General features: G+C 45.9%; 2 protein-coding genes across 2 annotated transcripts in view; both read left to right on the forward strand.

Annotated features, from left to right (window-relative positions):
* The first annotated feature begins 330 nt into the window (after positions 1-330).
* LOC119171591 (zinc metalloproteinase nas-4) lies at positions 331-9,749 on the forward strand. The gene is made up of 6 exons (XM_037422368.2): positions 331-470; positions 2,523-2,563; positions 3,089-3,170; positions 5,494-5,611; positions 6,961-7,139; positions 8,863-9,749. The coding sequence occupies exons 1-6, from the start codon at positions 338-340 to the stop codon at positions 9,132-9,134; spliced, it is 825 nt and encodes a 274-aa protein (XP_037278265.2). The 5' UTR covers positions 331-337; the 3' UTR covers positions 9,135-9,749.
* A 3,930-nt stretch (positions 9,750-13,679) lies between these two features.
* LOC142814327 (signal peptide peptidase-like 2B) overlaps positions 13,680-19,962 on the forward strand; it is a 9,757-nt gene continuing 3,474 nt past the window's right edge. Inside the window, exons 1-2 of the mRNA XM_075893003.1 lie at positions 13,680-14,250; positions 17,023-17,109. Coding sequence (XP_075749118.1) covers positions 14,044-14,250; positions 17,023-17,109 — 294 coding nt within the window. The 5' untranslated portion in view covers positions 13,680-14,043. The remainder of the gene's footprint in view (positions 14,251-17,022; positions 17,110-19,962) is intronic.

Here is a 19,962-nt window from a genome sequence, read left to right on the forward strand (position 1 = left end):
TTGGGGAGTCTGTACTATAGAGGTGTAATTCTCGCCTCTACCACCGTAGCCGAGAACAGAACCTACGAAGGTTTAGAGCCGAATTTATATAACCCGGAGGCAGTGCAAGACCAGAACACACGTGTAAGCCGTATTTGCGGGAGAAAGCCGAACGACGTGGTCGCAGCAAGGGACGCTAAAATGCCCTTCCTTCCGTGTACAGTCTGCATGTTATAGGATAGCAGCACGGCTGGGAATGGCCGTGACGGGAACGCGCGCCGAGTGACTTGATACGCGCGTCGCTGAGGCAGGATGCGGGCCATCGGACACTGACGCAGTGCCGCGGAAGAATGTAGCCATGCCCGGCGCCATTTCTACGACTGTCATGGCGGCCGCTTTCCTCTGGCCGCTGCTGTTGTTCCTACTCCCCTCGTTGTCGTCGGAGAAACCCGCGTCTGCTAATATCTACACAGGCGCCGTTGACATGCCAGGTAAGGTGCGGCGGCGCGTTTGATCGCTTTTTTTTGCCGTAAACATAAACTGGCCGCGTATTTATAAATCGAACATCTGCCGTCGAGCATGCCTTCGAATGATACAGATGTTTTTTTTTTTTTTTAAAGCGTTTGGCTATTCGCTTACAACGACTACCACCTTCGGTGGTTTCCGCACAAATATTGATCCTAATTCTTTCTTCAACGTAGTTACTATCGGATGGCGGATCTTGGGGTGCCGTTGAACGACTCCCAACTTTTCATCGTCCCCCAGCACAGCTAGACACGCAGTATATCTAACTACAAAAAGACGGCCTTAAGATAATTACTCTATATGGTTTGTTTTCACGTAGATCTCGTATTAGCCACGAAAATCGCTTGTCGCCCGAGGAACAAGTACGTATTAGAGCGTGTGCTTATTACAAGATCATAGCCCACTCAAGATCGGTATGAATCAACTAGTACTATTCATCGCTTCAATAAACCAGTGTGCCCAGGAAACAGCCTGATCAGGCGAATATCAGTCAAAACACGTCTGAAGTGTTGATATGCTCGTGAACCTCACGGAAATTTCTCTCTTTTTTTTTTTCGTTCGCGAGAGTTCATGTTAAAACATTAGCTCGCAAGAAAGGAACTCACAAGTAAAAAGGAAATGAACAATTACTTTTGTGGGTTGCAATCGGGCCTTTTTGGTTATATGTAGTTTAACATATAAACATCTTTTACAGAGCATACACTCGTCAATTCATTAGCCCAATGTAGTCTTTGATATCGGTCAAGAAATCCGAAGAGTGATGCTTCGATCCAATGTAAAAGTGGCGCCTCATTTAATTTTATAACGCACTCATCAGAAATTCGTGCAGGTCGTAATTTATAAATGTCGCAATCTCTCATCTGTTCCAAACTCCACGACCTAAACGCATTCATGACGCTCTCCATGAATGTTACATTTTTGCACTATGTAGCCATTCCAGAATATCTTGGGTCGTTTTGTATTGCGATGTTTTGCTATCACTTCGCTGCGTGTGAATTGAAGCAGCTTTTTGATGCGAGGGGGAGCTATAGCCCACGAACATGACTTGAATAGTGCATACTTAGCTGTTTATTCCTGCTAGCACTGTTGTATACAGCTTGCCTTGTCGTCTTTGGCTTTTATACCTTGATTACGCGCTCCATAGTTGCATCGTGAAATGTAATGTAGCAGCGTTTTACTTGCTCTCTCGGAACAGAACTTCTCTAACAATTTAACAAATCAATTACGATCATGTTTATTGAAGGTAAACTGCTTAAGTGTAAAAAAAATGATGAGGTTCCCAACCACGTAGCACTAACTCTCGCGGGTTAACGAAGTCTAGAATTAAGGGATACGTAAATCAAGCCGTATAGCTTGTATTTCCTGAGGATTCGGGCCTCACAGCACCAGCAGGTGATCGAATACTCGGGCGCTTCACTAAGACTTTTCTGAAGCTGATTTGTTTGAATGCAACTGAGGTGTGCCTCGACAGTCATTTTCTTGATTTCTCGACGGAAGCGTACGGTAAAAGTTGCTTCATATTGTCACGGGGTCGTCACATTGACGAAGGCAGCAGACTCGATGTTCAGATGAAATGGTTTACTCGGCCGAACTTGTGGCCAGAAAACTCAAGATCAGGTTACAGCAACACACGGGAACTAATAGCGGTGAACAGAGCGTCGGCCGTCGATCAACTACTGACAAGCGGCGAAGCGCGTCGGCATTTATACACTTGCCATCGAATGTTCTAGCGTTATTGCTAGTGGTGACGTACGTTCCAGAATAATCTGTAGTGCCCTCGAAGTGGGCGTAATCTTAACAAAATACTGCAGTCCCGAAGCTTCTCGAACACTGCAGGCGCGGTTTGCGCTGAGAATCACTGACAGTGAAATGGGGCGATAACTTAGCACGTGGCAATATTTAACCCATTTTTACTCATTCTCATTGTTTTTACTCGTTGACTCGTTGAATTGATTAAGCTTTCACTTCAATAATTTATGCATTAACAATGCAGTTGTATCCTTGTTTTCCCGTGACAGATGTCATCGAGGGGGACATCTACATGCCACCAATCACATCGGTACGTTTCGCTGGGCTCTGATTACGGTTGTGCCGGGCGGAGGAGGGGGACATAAAGCCCTGCCATACCCCCCCCCCCCCCCCCGAAAAAAAAAAACTTTCAGTTTTGCATGCACAAGCACACATGCGCGAACAGCTATAAATGATTGAACCCCCCCCCCCCCCCCTTCCCTACCCAAAAACATTTCTGGCTCACAGCTGGCTTTTACTGTGTTTTGACGGCGTTCGGCTATCAAATCGAGAGTAAAACTCATATTTACAGCAAATTTTGATTTCAAATTTGGCGTGTACTTAATTCAGAGGGCGTGAACAGCGTCCAAAATAAAATCGTTATACAGTGATCCTCGAGGCAGTTCATGTCAGAAAATGCCTCCCGTTTTTTTCCCGATACATGGAGATAATCAATGACGGCATTGCTTTTTAATTGGCATGTTCACCTTGATGTTTGAAAGTGTTGACTGGTATCCTCGCTATCTTTCGCTGGTGGACTTACGTGATCGGTTGGTTTCTCCTGGGTGCTCCGCAGGTTTCCGACCTCAGGGCGAGAACAAAAGAGACTCCTTTGTGGCCAGGAGGCGTAGTTCACTACATCATCGACGACGCTTTTGGTGAGTTAGCTTTTCAACACCCTGCAGTTCGATCGGTGCATGCCCGAAATCCCGGCGCCACCTCTTGGTTCTATATTTAGCCCATGGGCAGAGTCCCACTAAGCAGCGGCATTTGGACTGGATGAGGCAGGTACCAATATAATGGGGTAGTGCGGAAGAGATGTCATTGTAAGGTAATAGAAACAAACACAGCGCTCAGTGCTTTCGCAAATCTCACTGTATTTGGGGAAGGCGCTGTTGCGTTCTCTTCCGTTAGTCAAGTCGGGGAGGGCGAGCTCGCGCCACAATGGCAAACGAAGCAGAAGACGGGGTTCTGGTGCCGGAGGACAATGCGACTTGCCGACCGATGGAATTCGGCTGTTCTTGGCATCGCTGAGAAACCGCGCGAAAAGCAACTTGACTGGTCGTCTTTGCAACTGCGCAGTGCGGGTCCTTCAACACATTCGCAGAGCCAGTCTCGATGGATGACCAAGAAGCTGCTCTGACGCATTGGACATTTCCGCGTTGACTGATATGTGGGGTTTAACCTCCCAAAACCACTGTATGATTATGAGAGACGCCGTAGTGGAGGGCTCCGGAAATTTTGACCACCTGGGGTTCTTTAACGTGCACCCAAATCTGAGCACACGGGCCTACAACATTTCCACCTCCATCGGAAACGCAGCCGCCGCAGCCGGCATTCGATCCCGCGACCTGCGTGTCAGCAGCCGGGTACCTTAGCCACTATAGAACACCGCGGCGGGGTGACATTCCCGCGTTCAGGCTACAACTTACGGCTACAACTTACGTTCGGAAGATGATTGGTTGATTAGTGATGTGAGACTCTCGGACAAAGTGCCTCCGGGCACTGCGTCTCCTTCCTATCTGACAACGGCACGAGAGAGAGGAGATAAAAAAAAAGCGGGGCCACGACAGAAGAGCGGTACCCGAGAAAGAAGGTGTCTGAGCTGCTGGACTGATGGACGTTTTCTCAATTTTAGTAAATTAGTTTTTCTAAGTTACTTCCTCGAAGTCATGACTTCACGCACATCGCCCAATCTCGGTCCGCGCAGAAGAACCCATACGTCGCCTCAACATCGCGTATGCCCGACAGTTGCGGTGTACGCATTTTCGCGCGGAACTTGTTTTTGTAAGTTGCGTACAGCAGCTGTGAAGCGACATCACTAATCTGGCGAGTTTCACGAGAGCTCTGTGCCTCTCGTCACTGACTGATCTCGATGAAGTTTGAGTCGAAAGCATAATTTCGGTCGGCGGACAGACATTCTTTAAATCTGCTTCACATTCTCCAAGCTGCCCATATATATAGTTTTAGGAAAAAGCGAATTGACGGTAGGCTCACTCATATCGATAATAGTGCGTGAGCCAACCATCTATTGACTCTCATAAAGATGAAACCAAATATCTTAGCAGCCATCTTTCACGCAGACTCTCATGCGTGCCAGATTGATAGGTTTGCATATTCCATGGGATCGCGCGAGTAAGTTGTCTTGCCTTATTTCTTTTCCGCCGTCGTGCGCTTCAGTTGTGTGCATAGGCGTTTGTGGTGTCCTGACGCCCCTCTTGTGTCCATGTTCGCACGGCCTGTCTTTTGAGAAGGAAAAGAACTGCTTGTTCAACCGTGTCACTTTTTCATCAGCGTACCTCGTCTTTTGTTGCTTCCATATTGGCAGCAATGAAACCGCAGAAGGGGTCTAACTCTTTCTCTCAGAAAATTTTCAACATTATACGTCTATATATACACCCACACATGCACGCGCACACACGAACATACAAGTACATAAAGTATGGTGAACACTCCTTCACCCCCCCCCCCCCCCTCTAAAAAAATATTCCTGGCCACGCTAGTAGACCAGGCTCATCGAGATCTGCTGGCATTTGAGGACCAAACGGATCAGGTCACACGTTTAATAACGTTCTTTTTGTTGTGTAGGAGTATTTACTTATTTTATTGGGAGGCATCGCCAATTTTTTTTCGTTGCTTTTTTGTGTTTTTTTTCCTTTTTTTCCCATCTATATCTTCCTTTCCTTTATATCTTCCTCTCGAAAGTTTCCTCGGTATGGTTGAATGTGGATAAAAAAAGAAATAATAATAATAATAATAATAATAATAATAATAATAATAATAATAATAATAATAATAATAATAATAATGGTAATAATAATAATATCGCGTCTAGCAATTCATGTCGCAACGCAGTCTTTTATCAGTGGTGGTACCTTTATTTACACCTATAGTGCTACATAAGCTCAGTTTTCCCAAGTTTTTCGGAGCAAGGACAGTGTGCTTTCTAATGTAAACAACCTGCCTTCTTTCTTTTCGCAGATTCGTGGGAGAAAGAAGAAATCCTCAGCGCCATGCAGCAGATCGAGTCGGTCTCGTGCGTCCAGTTCAGGGAACGCGCTGATGAAGAAGGATACATCCACATTTTGAGCAAGCAGGGGCGAGTGTTGCCTCGTTTCGTTCAATTCACTGAATTTCGGTGACTCGAGAGAGGCACGGGTGAGAGATGGATGAAGTTGCCTGCGGACGTGCCAGTGGTGCTCCTGTGACTGAAGTTAACAGACAGTGAAGTCGAGGAAGCTATAGGGGACGTTATGTCTCACTTTTTAACATTAGTGTAGCAGAAATGGGAAGGAATTAAAGTGGACGAAGAAAGAAAACACCAGGCCTGCGCGGAAGGCGCAGCGCAGTCACAGCGAAAGCTAGAACATCGGCCTTTAAGAGTCTTTTCGAAACAGTCATTGGGTAACGGCTGCAAGCACACTTGCTTGGTGCCCTCTAGGGCATTAATAATAATAAATTTAGGGTAGTAGGCCGTCATTCGCTATGATATCTTTCGTCATTCTCCTGAGAAGTGTGGTGTCCGTGACATACTTGAAAAAATATTGTGCCAATCGTTCATGCAGGGGCTTACGACGCTGAGGAACTATGGCTAAAATGGGGTCTGCGCTACAGTTAATAGGGGAACAAGAACAAGCTTTTGTAATGCGTGGAAGTATTGGACGACCCACTCGTTACGCTATTCGCATTGCGCGACGACTGGTTGGTCTTTCGCTGTTTTAAAACGCTTTATAAGTCGTATTAACGCAATTGCTTTCCCAACATCAAGCCTGCCTAAGGCAAGTTTTCCAACAAGTCCTCGGCAGTGGTGTAGTTCGGGGGTAGAATACTGGGCTAGCACCCAGCAGACTCGGGCTCGAGCCCCGCTGTGTCCCGTGTGCTAGGTTTTTTCCAATATTTCGCGCGATGTGGTTACGGACACCGACGGCGGACAACTGTGCGTGACCCGAGTTGTGATCTAATCACAGCTTTCGCTGTAAAACAGTGTTTTCTTGGTGGGAACTGAGCCTAAAAACTTCGGGTGACATCCAATGCTCGGTCGCGTCCTGCGAGTGTTGTAGGCTCTGTCTCTACCAGCGAAAAGGTTGTACTTGTTTCCTTTCCTATCATTTAAAGCTATAGCGCATCTAAGATGGCTACGCCCCAGCAAGGCGAAGCATAGCACTGTGTATGTGTGTTGAGTGTAATTCATTTTGTCCCGCCTGTGATGCGCTGTACCATTGAATGATATGAATCACTCACACATAAAAAATTATTTGCACTTATGTGAATGTACTCCTTTGTTGAGTTCTAATCGTCATCGAAAGATGTAGCAAAAATCGATGTGCTCGCCTAAGGGAAAAAAAAGGCGTATCAGAAGCATTCCTGCAAAAGTTCGAGTGCTTATAAGAGCCCTGCATTACGCAGAGACGGGCTTCTTTCCCTCAATTTTCGATTTTACGTGCGCAGGTGCTTCTCCGAAGTCGGTATGTCCGGACTTCGGCAGCTGGTGTCTCTCAACTTCGAAGTCTGCGCCACGTACGGCACGATCGTGCACGAACTGTTGCACGTCCTTGGACTCTGGCACGAGCAGTCGCGGGCCGACCGCGACCGATACGTGCGGGTTGTTTGGAACAATGTTGTGCCAAGTAAGAGGGCGTTTATTCGAGTACAAGTCGCAAACTGAGCTGACGTGTCGCTTAATGCCTGTTGGCGATGTGGAAAAAGGCTTCACTAATGACTACTCCAGGAAAACGTCCGATCCCATCGCTAGCGCAGTTTAAATTTGGGCCTGTTGGTACATGACCTTCGTAGGAAATTGCGCTAGGCGGAAAGCCTTGTCCGTGGGAAGAACACATACCTGCGCATGGGGCTGATCTGGAACAATTTCGAATTCAGCGTCTTGTATTGTAGAGTCGTCGTGATGCTGTTTGCCCAGTGCTTTATTCTATGAAGGTCACACCTCTTTTGTTCAAGAATAACGCTAAGTTCCTTTTTTTTTTGTCGGCACTTGTGCTTTCCTATAGACTATTTCCGTGCGATTACAGTATTGTTGCCACCAGAGGCTTACGGACATTTTTTTTATTTTTTGGGGAGGACCGAAAATTCACAAATATTTTTCCTAGAAAAAATACGGAGTTGCATGCAGTTGATCGTAGACAGCTATACAAATAACTGAGCTTTATGACATGTGTCTCAATGGTGTTCACTAGACTGAAGATTCCCTTGAAGCACAATTATCTAGCCACCCATGACCTCGGATGTTTCTGCGCGTGAGAGCTCCGAAGCAATAACGTTTAGCCAGGCATGTAATGGTTTACAATAGAACAAATCACTACTGTTTGTACGGGCGTTATAGATGTGTCTGGCATAGACAGCATTTAATTTGTTCATGATGGTATTCCATAGATGCCAAACGTTATACTTGCATCTGGAAGCTGTATTGACTGGAATGTTTAAACTACTGAAGCCTGGTTAATAAACATTTTCGCTCGGTGGCTTTCTTTGCCATTCTAAACCGCGTATACGATTAGATTTTCAGCTTTGGAATTGGATGGAGTATTTATTTCTTACTAGATATATTATTGCAAGACTTTTTTGTGTATACGTGCACCAAACTTGAAATTCATATCGCTACTATAGTGATGCCTGTCTTCTGTCAATAATAATGCGTTAATTTAACACTTTCGTACAGTCACTGAAGCTTATTTTATAAACCCGCAACAGTAGTCTAGTAGTTATTGTGCTCGACTGCTGACCCGAAGGTCACGAGATTTAATGTATATGCGGCGGCGACCGCATTTTCGGTAGGTGAAAAGTCTTGAGTCTAGTGTAGGGCGCATGGTGAAATGCCCCAGGTAGTCGAAATTTCCGGAGCCTCCACTACGGCATTTGTCGTAGTCATATTGTGGTCATTGGATGTAAAAGCTCCAAAATTATCATTAGACTTCTTTCGTCGACTTGCCATTGATACAGTAGGAAGCTGCAACAGCTATCAGCAAAGAGAAGCGTTTAAAGCTAGGCTAGTTGGTAAGGGTTCATCTTCTAGCAAACAGTGCAACAGACGGGAGTCAAGGAAGGAACTAAAGGAGACAAGCGAATGCAGTCTCACAACAGTTTTATTGAAAACGTAATCGACGCTGAATTTTACTCGTCTGTATCGTTTCGTTCCTTCCTTGCGTCCCGTCTGCTACGCAGTTTGCTGGAAGATCAGTGCAGACGATCGTCACCATTGAGGGCAGTTGCAGCATCCGTTTATGATTACGTTCTAACTTCACCAAGGGGAAAATCGCTTGGGGTTTGAATTTCGGAAGAAAGTACGAACTGTATGGTTTGCCGCACGGTCTTTACTAACGCCTCGTTCACGCGCAGGGTTCAAGGCCAACTTCATGAAAACCAACAGGGTGCCTTACCTGGAGGAAGACTACGACTACGAGTCCATCATGCACTACTTCTTCAACGCCTTCTCCAAAGACCCCGAGCAGGCCACGCTGGTGCCCAAGAACACTGGCGTCGAGCTGTTCAATTTAGGCCTTGCCTTCAAGGAGAATCGCATGACCAAGGTGGACATTCACAAGCTCAACACCATTTACCACTGTCCCACCGACAAGCCAGTGGGTCATGACGATGCACACCATGAATAAACTCGCGCTGTGATATAGTACACCCCTGTCGAGCGAGGTGTCGCGTTGTTCATGGGAAGCGCGAGCTATATATCTCATTAGGTTACGGAATGGAAGTGTGTAATCCTTCGGCGATGCCATCTTTTTGAGAGACTGTTGTTGTTCGGGGGAGTAGCTGATACACTTTTCTATGGTAAAGGCGGGAGAGGGGGGACCAACCATCTTGGCTTCGCCACCGATTTTAAGCCAACCCTGTTTTGCTGCGTAGCTCTATATATCGGCATATGCGGAAGCTGTGGTAATAAACGATAAATAAGCAAAGCGCAGTTTCTTCTTTCTCAGTAAAGTGTAGCCTCTCGCAAAAACTAAAATAGAGCTGTGTTCATGAAGCTTACACGTGCAGCCGCTCGTCGCCTATCTATAGAGGTAACAGTTTTTCAAGGTGTTCTATTACGCGCGCGAAAATGTCTAACTTGGAGGTGCATGGGTTATTTGAAAACGTCAAATATTGTGCATAAAGCACTGTTTAGGCACAATAATTGATTGTCACAATGAGTGTGCATGGATGTGATTTATGACAAGATTACGTCCAGAACGTCTGATGCATGAATACAAGATTAAATAGTAGCGCGACCTTATTTTTGGTGCCACTTTCTGTAACAACTTCATTTTTCCCACACACTATCCGATTATACGCCAATGTTATCTAGTGCATATGCACCACGTTTTTTGAGGCCATTATCATCGTCATACGCATAACTTCTTTCTTTTAAGTTAGGTTTTGATTTATAGGTTATTATCTATTACTAATACAAAAAACATTATAGTAGGTACGTTTCAGTGATTGATTGATTGATATGTGGGGTTTAACGTTCCAAAACCACCATATGAGAGACGCCGTAGTGCAGGGCTCCGGAAATTTCGACCACCTGGGGTTCTTTAACGTGCACCCAAATCTGAGCACACGGGCCTACAACATATCCGTCTCCATAGGAAATGCAGCCACCGCGTTTATTTCAGTGATCATCAAACATTTGTTCTAAAATTTTTAACGCTCTCATTTTATAAGTTCTTTCACTTTAACATCAAATGCTATATTATTATACCCTTCAATTATTGGCCAATCCCCCACAGTTGATATGAGCCACGAGTGAAGGTCAACAAGAACAAGAACAACAGGAAGAGAACTCCGAGTTTTACTTGCTGTTCAGCTGATACTAATACAAAATCTTTTTAATAAGTACAGATCAGTGATCATCAAAAATTCATTCTAAAATTTGTAACGTTTTCAATTTGTAAGTTCCTTTACTCTATAATAGAATAACACTCAATTATTGGCCGATTACCCACCGTGGGTATGAGCCACAAGTGAAGGGCAAGAAGAACAAGAACGAGAACAACTGTTAGGACGCCCACATCGTGACGGCAGCTTTTGACGCAAGCAAACTGACGCAATAGAACGAGCCACAGAAAAAGGATACCAACGTTTTTCTACGTCCCGTCAGCCCTCTGGAGGCAAGGCTCTAATCGTCGGCAAGCCCCCCGCACTTGCAGTGAGGCCTTACAGTTCCTCAACCACGTCCGTAAGGGAGTTACACAGCACGCAAGTATGATCGCATCCACTGTACTCGCCTGGCAGAGGAGTCCTCGCCAGGGCAGCCGGACTACTAGAGCAATCCTGATGCTGATGTTTATTGCTGCGTGTCAGGTGAGAGCAGTACACTGAGAAAGTTGTCGCTTTCTACTGCTTAACCATGCCGAAATAGACTGTTGTAGATCTAATGAGAACCATTCATGCTTAGCAATAGCACCAGCTGAAAGGAACTTTACAAAATACAGCAATACCATGGCAGTCAACAACTTAATAACAACATAATCGAGACATGGGCTAGTTAATAATAAGTGACGTAGCCCTGAAAGGGGCATATATATATATATATATATATATATATATATATATATATATATATATATATATATATATATATATATATATATATATATATATATATATATATATATATATATATATATATATATATATATATATATATATATATGTGTGTGTGTGTGTGTGTGTGTGTGTGTGTGTGTGTGTGTGTGTGTGTGTGTACACAAAAATTTAAGCTACGCCTATGAAAATAAGCGGTGGAAATGTCTTTATGCCTACAACAAATATGCATTGTAAAATACACCAGACATTTTTTACACATTGCCGTATTGGTTCTTTCCAGCTGCGGCCGTTTCCTCAAGGTGTCGACGCGTGCCGTTGTGTTAATCAGAGATGAAGGGACCATCAAATTCTCATCAAGTGAAGGATCGGCATCTGAGCTTTTCGTTACGCTGTCAAGATTCTAAACGCATAACCATGTTTGTTAAACGCGCAGTTTTATACAGACACAGAAACGATGAATTGCGTCTAATGATATAAGCTTGCATATCTATTGTGGCTGCGCATGCTGGACAGAGCCTTTGATTAGCTTGCGCAGAGATGGCATTGAGTGCCTAAGCAGTTATCTCTCGGATACAAATGGCCCGTGCCCGATTGATGGATAGCCCTGCATATCTAAACATAAACGGGTAAGTTCTGTGTCCATCTACGTAGGAAGTGCCGCAACTATTACACAGAACACACAACAAAAGCACTTGTAGTTGCTGCGCTTCCTACGAAGATGGATTCATACCAACTGGCCCGATATATCTGTTTATTAAGTTCTGTATACCTTGTTTTCCCCGCCACTGTGCAGCCGTTCACTTGGTGGTCAGCGTTTGTGCTGTTTCGTTCATTTCTGTGTCCGTGTTTGCATGGCCACCCTACTTCATGGTGGTCATGCTTCGTGGTGGTCATTTAATCGGCTACATTATAGTGCGACTAACAATGTCTGACTTGTGCATTCGTTGCGTGTAGGGGGGACATGGAAAACTCGGAGTCGTTCGCGTGGCTGCGAAGGGCGAGACCTTCTCTTTCTGCCTTAAGTATTTCCCTTCGTTCAAGAGGCTACCGGAAGATAAATCGGAAGCGGTGAGTGACCATGTTAAACCGACGTTACTTATGTCACAGGCGTTCACATGCACTTGTGCGTAAACATTTGATCGTCAAGACGTGCCTAGAAATTGTTGCCCACATTTATTCACGTCAACATCGATTTGTACTATTAATTTTTGAAATGTGGTAAATAAGAAAGACGTTTTTACATGTTATGACAGTGTTAGTACACTGCCCTCTCATTTGGCTCTGATGTGCTGAAAAAATTGAATAATATAATGCAATGGCAGTTTTTTTTTCAAATGTATCTAAACATCGACATGTGCTGCAAATCACCCTTACTTGCAGCGACGATGTTTAATCGCAAACAACTTTAGCGAATAAATAGACCAAAGACACTACTGTGCTCTCCTATTTGAGCAATGATTCTCAAACCATTATTCATGACTTAAATAACCTGTATAGAATATTTTCGGTTGAGCAACAGCATATATGTCTTGTGGGTATTTTGCATAGATAATTTCCATATAGGCATCGGTACTTCGAACCATGTGATATCAGTATGGGCAAGTTCAATAGCCTAATACGTGACGCGTATAATAACTAGTCGCAGCAAATTTTGTAAGCTAGATTAGGGGCTAATTAGACAAGTTTTCAAATATTTGTTGCGAGAAAATATATCGTACGTCCCGTTTCCACAGTTCAGTTGCTTTCGTCTTTGAGGGGCCCCTAAACAACCTCTGGAAATACGAAAGACTAGGGGCGTTATTTTTTCCCCCCTATTTTTTCTCGTCTTTGCGGCACAATTTGTGACGCCAGCAGTTGGTTCACATGGCTTCAGTATGAAATAGGCCCTCTATCATTGGATATTAAAGAGATACCTGTTGCGAATCGTTACGTGCCCAAGCAGTCTCGTGCCCGTCCTTTCTTGTCTCGCGTGACTATCGTGCGCGATAAACCGATTTCCCTTCGTTTCCTGCGACTGCGCAAACGGAGGTTACAGCGTCTCGTCGAAAAACGCTAAAATCTTGATTGTCTCAACGCTTACTGCTGGCATTGATCATGTTTCATGAAGGAACAGGTGGCGATGATAGCGGCAGCGCTCCTAGAAAGAGTAGTGAAGGCAAGAAAGGCACTACTGTCTCGCTATTGAATTTGGTATAGTTTATAAGGGGCTCTCCCCTCACCTTCCCGTGTTTTATGTGTACCCGAGAGGCAGTGGTTTCCCTCTTCGCCTTCATTACCCCTCCCACAGGTGATATTTTCGTCTCGCCACTTATTTCTTCAAAGCACGCGTACAATGTCAGCCTTGAACGTTGAGCCTATCAAGATTTCGCACTTGTCGGCTACACACTGTTATCACCGCTTGTGCAGTAGTTGCGTTCTGATGTTTTTTTTTTGTTTAAGGATCAATCAAGGGTATGTTCTATATGGGTGACAAGCGCTGGATAGGTGGCGTGCTGACAAAGGGCTGCTAGCTGGGATTCGCAACGTGACTCAACTGCTGGCACCGGCCGCAGTGTATACCGCAGCGAGCGTGTGCACATGCGCCGTTCTGATTTTGGCACGAACAGCTCGAGCAGCCCTGGCACCCGTAATGCTGCAGTGTGTATCACTTGGTAACACTACCTTGAGACCACTTGCACGGGAAGACACTGGAAAACGGAGAAGCTCTGCGAAGCGGATTACGTCAGCAGAAGTGGGATATGCGCACTTTGACCGTCAGACCGACCACGGAAACTCCAGCGCTAGTTCGACGTTACAAGAATCGCTGTTCTTGAGTCACGAAGTGCGCCAGGAAGACGAGAAACGCAGGGAGGAAACACTGCACTCGTGTTTTTTTTTTTGTATTCTTAGAAGCTTTGGGGAGCCTTTTAAACGGTAACGCAGTTACGAGAACGAAAGTGGTCGTATAGCGGTATATATTCGGCCGTGCCTGTAATAATGCATCCACGCACGTGTTCACAGGAGCCCCGACAGCTGGTGAACATGACCGCTCAGAATGGGTGCCTGCCACTGCGCAAGATAAACCTGACCGACAAGGTGGCACTCATTCGTGACTTGGGACAGTGCCCACTCGAAACCGTCGCCAAGAACTTCCAGGAAGTCAAGACCTACGGTCTAGTTGTAGGCCTCTCCGGCAGCAAACTCGTAAGTGGAAAAGACAAAAAAAAAAGAAAGTGTTCAGAGTCTTTAATATAGGCAAGTGATGCTTCTTTGGCAACCGAAAAAAAAATTCTCGTTTTTCCCGAAAGGCGATTCAGAGCACAGTGTAATTTAGAAACAGCGATATCAAGCATTAAACAGCTACGCAAAGTCACCATCGTTTAAGTGAACTGGGCGTTTGATGGAAGAATGTTTCATTGTTTGGCTATAAAGCTTGAATTGCAGTTTATTAGTTGACTTCAGGAGCAGCCGCAAAGTTACGTTGTCTCCTTCACATTGCTTTCTCAGTAGTACAGCATATAACGAGGGGCTGACATATAGGGCTTATAATTAAACGTAAAAATGACGTCGTTGGGTTTCCGAAGCGTTAAGCCATCCAGAGGCCTTTTTTTTTTTTTGTAGCGAGAGCTACATTGGCCGTATTTTCACCGCTTTGCTGTGGCCGGTGGCTGTATCGTGAGCTAAGCCGTTGCCTAGCAACCATGCACGGCATCGGATATTTGCAGCATCGCGCCATCTGTAATGACGTCACAGGAGGAGCCAGCGTTGCATATCGTACATTAGAAGGGGCTACTTGGCAGGATTCTCCAATAGACATTGAAATAAGCCAGGCTTTGTCTTCTGAACGATACTAAGAGGGTGCAATGAGCCGATGAGACGGAGGGAGGATGAGCCGCGTACCTCGAGCGTAACCGTATACAGGGAGTCAAGGTAAACAATAAGATTAACCGTACCCCTCTACGCACACCCAAGCATAACCGAGTTAAGCCACAGCTATTTTTTCAAACTGCAGAAGTTAACAATGGCCACCATGCCAGCGCATCTACAGTGCAGCCGACTTTAGAGCTAATCGAACTAATGATTTGCGACAATAAAGCCTCTTAGTTAACATTCTTGGCTTAGCAAAACATTGGTATAGTGGCTAAGGTACTCGGCTGTTGACCCGCAGGTTGCGGGATCGAATCCCGGCTGCGGCGGCTGCATTTCCGATGGAGGCGGAAATGTTGTAGGCCCGTGTGCTCAGATTTGGGTGCACGGTAAAGAACCCCAGGTGGTAAAAATTTCCGGAGCCCTCCACTACGGCGTCTCTCATAATCATATGGTGGTTTTGAGACGTTAAACCCCACTTATCAATCAATACATTAGCAAAACATTCACCCGCCGTGGTGGTCTAGTGGTGATGGCACTGGACTGCTGACCAGAAGGCCACGGGCTCGAATCCCGGCCGCCTCGGCCGCATTTCAATTTAGGCGATATGTATGATAGAGGCCCGCGTGCTTAGATTTCGGCACTTGTTAAAGAACGCGAGGTGGTCGAAACTTCCGGAGCAGTTCGCCACGGCGTCTTTCCTAATCACTGCATGATTTCGAGACGTTCAACTCCAATCATTTGTTTTCCGGATCTTACGGCAAGCGTGTTCGTTATTAACCTGAAAAAAAGTGATTAACCTATGTAATATTAGTGAACTCGGGAGCCCTGAAACCACTGTTCTCGATGAATGTAGGGAGGAAGTGGAAATTTTAAGGGCTTGTGTTTCTTTATTAGACTCGGTAATAATGAGAACGAAGCGACAATGATGCCTAGAAAAGTACTGGGGACGTTATTCGTAGTAAATGTAATGTAAACGTAAAAAAAGAGTGAACAGAAATATAGTTTGCAGTGGGCCTGACCTGCGCCCTTCGCATAACGCGTACGATGCTCTGCCAACTGAGCTAAAGTAAAAAGCCACCCCCCCCCCCCCCCCCCACCCTCCGTGGGCATATATGTGCATTTAAACGTGGGAGCGTGAGGCAGCGCCGCGAGTAGACATGACGGCGAGTGATAAACACTTTTGGGGGCGAAGCTCCCTATGCCGTGGGTTGTGCATCCACGGTGTTTGTAGTAGCAGTAGTAGTAGGTAGCCACCTCTACTGCTAGAGTAGAGGAGCGGCACGCGCGCACCTTTTTCAATTGAGAAGGAAACCCACGCACGCTAATCATACATAAAAAGATGGTTGTTTCTGACAAAATAACTTAGAGACGAGTATTGGTAACTCTATCTCCAATAAAATTTGCCTTGAATTTTGTGCTTACTAAAAAAAAAAAAATCTAGTATCAGAAGGACGCATTTTGAGCACTATCTCACCAGAAAGGGTTGCCAGGTTAAACTCGCTGGGCGCAACCTCTTTGGTTTTAGTAAGGTTTAAGTGAGGGTTAGGTCGCAGTGCCATGAATACAGTGAACTAGTATATAGCCATGAACTGGAGGCGCTGAAAGGTGGGGAGTAGACATGAAGCGCAGGCCGTAAGAAAGTGCGCGAGTGCCACCTTTCGTTTAGTCCTTGGAATGTCTGCTGGGTGGTGTTACTTCTATATGCTGAATATATCATGAAAAGATGCGAGATTGCGGTACTTGGGGTGTTCACTAGATAGACGGACGGACAGACAGACAGATGCACGGACGAATGCACAGATGGATGGACAGATGGCCGCATGGATGGACGTAGATACGGACGCAAAGACGGTTGCACGGATGGACGCCCCGATGGACGGACACACGGACGGACGCTTCGCCCCACTCACCATCATGCACTCCGTGGATATGCTGTGATTCTTTTCTGCCTGTTGGCAGTGGTGAAGCATGGTTTCATTGAGAGAGGAAGAGAGGGTAAAAGCCTAAGCAAGCTATAGGGGCCAGCTGGGTGCTTACCAGCTCTACTATGACTCAGTCTCGTGCAACTTAGTGAAAGTGGCGGTAACTTCTTTTTTTTTTTTTCAGGACGACGTAGTCTACGAAAGGCAGTCATCGGAGTCGCTCGACATTGTTGTCGGTTTCGTCAACAGAAGGAGCTTATCAAAGTTGATGGTAAGTGTAAACCCTAATAAACTACTCACGAAATTTAGCCGTGGTCAGTAAAAATTGGGACCTGACGCATAGAGTTGTGCAAGCCAATCACATGTACTCAATATACACATTAAACAACAACAAAATAACTTTACGGATTCAAGATTTTGTTGAAAATGTGACGAAGTCTGTTTTTAATAATAAAAAAACAACTTTGACAGTCACTTTCGCAACCTCAACGACCACTATATTGTTACGGGGTCGTGACGGGGACGAATGGAGCACACTGTGAGTCGAATAATAAATTGTTTATTTGGGCGAACCTGTGCCCTGTAAACGGAAAGTCAGACTACAGTAGCAGTCCTGGACTGATAGCGGCGAACGGAGCGTCGGCCGTCGATCAACTACTGACAAGCGGCGAAGTGCGTCGGCATTTATACTCTTGCCATGGAATGTTCTAGCGTTATCGCTGGCGGTGACGAGTGTTCCAGAATAATCTATACAGTTTGTGGAATGGGCATGATCTTATCGAAATATTATACTACAGTCCCGAAGCTTCTCGAGAACTACAGGTGCTGTTAGCGCTGAGAATTGTGTAGTGTATTGGGGCGATAACAAAACTGGAGGAATGGAACGTGGCAATATGTTCAAGACTGCTTTGTGTTCTGCTCTGCCTAATTAATTATCATTGATTGTACATAGTCATCATTTAACGTGTTTGTTTCTATGGTGTTTATTGTTTGTTGTGTTGTATTAATTTGTACAGTGTTATTTTAGTGCAATATTTTCAGTAGTAACGCTCACTTACTACGTGTTCTTTTCCTATTGTTATAAAATTGATGATCGTAAACGAGTGCATTTATTTAAGGCGTGTTTTTATTTTGCGCAGTGTACTAACATTTTTAAATTTGTTTTTCAAAGTTCCATTTGTTTTTGTTTTGAATTTTACATTGCATTATGTACCCCACCCCTTATGTAACACCCCTCTAAACGGGGCCATTAAGAAAATAGATTGAAACTCAAACTCAAACAAGGCAAAGCGCATGCTCCGGACACTCATTGGAATACTCTGAGGCTTCCGGTCAAATGCACTGTCTTCCCCCATCCTCGAGGCTTCCTTAGCCTTCACATGGCATCACACGGACTTTGAAATCGGCGCACCTTTGAACTAGGCGAAGGAGTGATGACGTCACCACATGACGTTATTGATGGCATCACACGATGGCCTCGCGTCTTCACTTAGGTGACAGGCCGAAGGGGATCACCTGGCACGCGGACCCCGGGCTACACGACGCTCTATTCCTCTACCAAATCCACCTGGATGACATGATCGTGGTCTTTATTACTTCATTTTTATTGCGATACTAATTATTTGTGTCGCTTACCTACGGGACGAAGAGGAGGAGGACAGGTCGGCTCTTGTTTTTGCTATTGTGGCTGTTTTAGCCCTCTGGCTGTGTGAATATTGTAAATCCACCCTCCTTCTTTCTCCTCCCCGTAACATCCTTGGGGGACGTGTGGGGTATATTCGAAGGGCACCACGGAACTTAGAGCAGGCGTCTTCTGGAGCAATCCATCATGTCGGCAGGCAGCGCGTTGATCCCTCCCTTGCTATGCCAACTGAATCCAGCCCCGTCGTTATGACCCATCTGCAAGACCCTTCTGGAGAACCGATAATGTGCACGTCGAAAAGCGGTTGGCTGGCTACGAGTGCGCCAGCAACCACCATGATCCAGGTTCGATGCTGGCAAACGTTCAGCTACAAGCACAGGGGAACGGCCAGTGTGTGCTTCGACAAACCCGAGGAGGAGCTGACCGGTTGGGATGTATGCAAATAAAAAAAATGGAAGACCTTTTCGGAAAGCCTTTTGTGCGCCTATGAGACGCCCTGAAAGAACTTTCGCGGTGGTGAAGCGCTAAAAAGAACGCATACTTGAAAAATAACAAGGTGCCTTGTCCCGTGTTTCAACACGCCCAACTGCCATTTGTTCCAGAAGGAACTTTCGTGCCATGCGCAAACCTCGATGGAGTCGTACATGGTGCACAGTTCCGTACAACACGTACGAGGAAGACATGAATATGTGTCCTGTGCCGGCAAGTTGATGACCGAATGCCCGAAGCTGACAAAGTCAGCCGCGTTCCTAAAGGCATCACCGATAACGCCTTTCACTTACTAAGTTACAAGGACTGCTCCAGCATCGTCTTCATCAGGGAGTGTGGACGCTTCGAAGAAGCGAGGAGCCGTTAAGTCACGCATCAATTTGTCCGGCTCCCTATCACCGCCGCGCCACTGAAGGCCGCACCACTCGTGGCCTGTCGGCCAGCGAAGGAAGTGCGCCCTTGGGATTTACCCGAGGCTTCCGACGGCCCAAGCCGGTGGAACGCTTTTGCTCTGGTGGACTTACGCCTTACAATGAAAGAAACGAGGCGGCTGAATGGCAATCACAATATACCGTACAGCTTGCATGGGGACCAAAATCTACATCAGCAGAGAACGCTAGCCCCTGGCTTCACTTGCCACTGCCAACATAATTACCAAGCGCCGTTTTTATTTTATTCTCTTCAGGTGGCACCAGAGGTGTAGCCAGGAGATAACACACCGGGCCCACCCTCCACTCCCTACCCATTTTTTGCCATGACATACATACCACAAAATGACCATTTTCCTACCCCCACCCTTCAGATCCAGAAGGTGTCCCCTCCCTCCCCCCTTCCGCGTATACGCCCCCCGGCCACACACACTACCGTTTTGTTCTCCGCCCAAACGAGGGCGCAACAGAGTCTCGGGCCCCGCCGCGGTGGTCTAGTGGCTAAGGTACTCGGCTGCTGACCCGCAGGTCGCGGGTTCGATTCCCGGCTGCGGCGGCTGCATTT

The sequence above is a fragment of the Rhipicephalus microplus genome, chromosome 4, assembly GCF_043290135.1.
Source record: "Rhipicephalus microplus isolate Deutch F79 chromosome 4, USDA_Rmic, whole genome shotgun sequence".
Classification (NCBI taxonomy): domain Eukaryota; kingdom Metazoa; phylum Arthropoda; class Arachnida; order Ixodida; family Ixodidae; genus Rhipicephalus; species Rhipicephalus microplus.

Bases quoted from the DNA above. Each gene is read 5' to 3' on its own strand.
- LOC119171591 (XM_037422368.2), top strand. From the start codon at position 338: ATGCCCGGCGCCATTTCTACGACTGTCATGGCGGCCGCTTTCCTCTGG. The intron at 471-2,522 runs GTAAGGTGCGGC...TTCCCGTGACAG, and splicing joins AGGCGCCGTTGACATGCCAG to ATGTCATCGAGGGGGACATC. The intron at 3,171-5,493 runs GTGAGTTAGCTT...TTCTTTTCGCAG, and splicing joins CATCATCGACGACGCTTTTG to ATTCGTGGGAGAAAGAAGAA.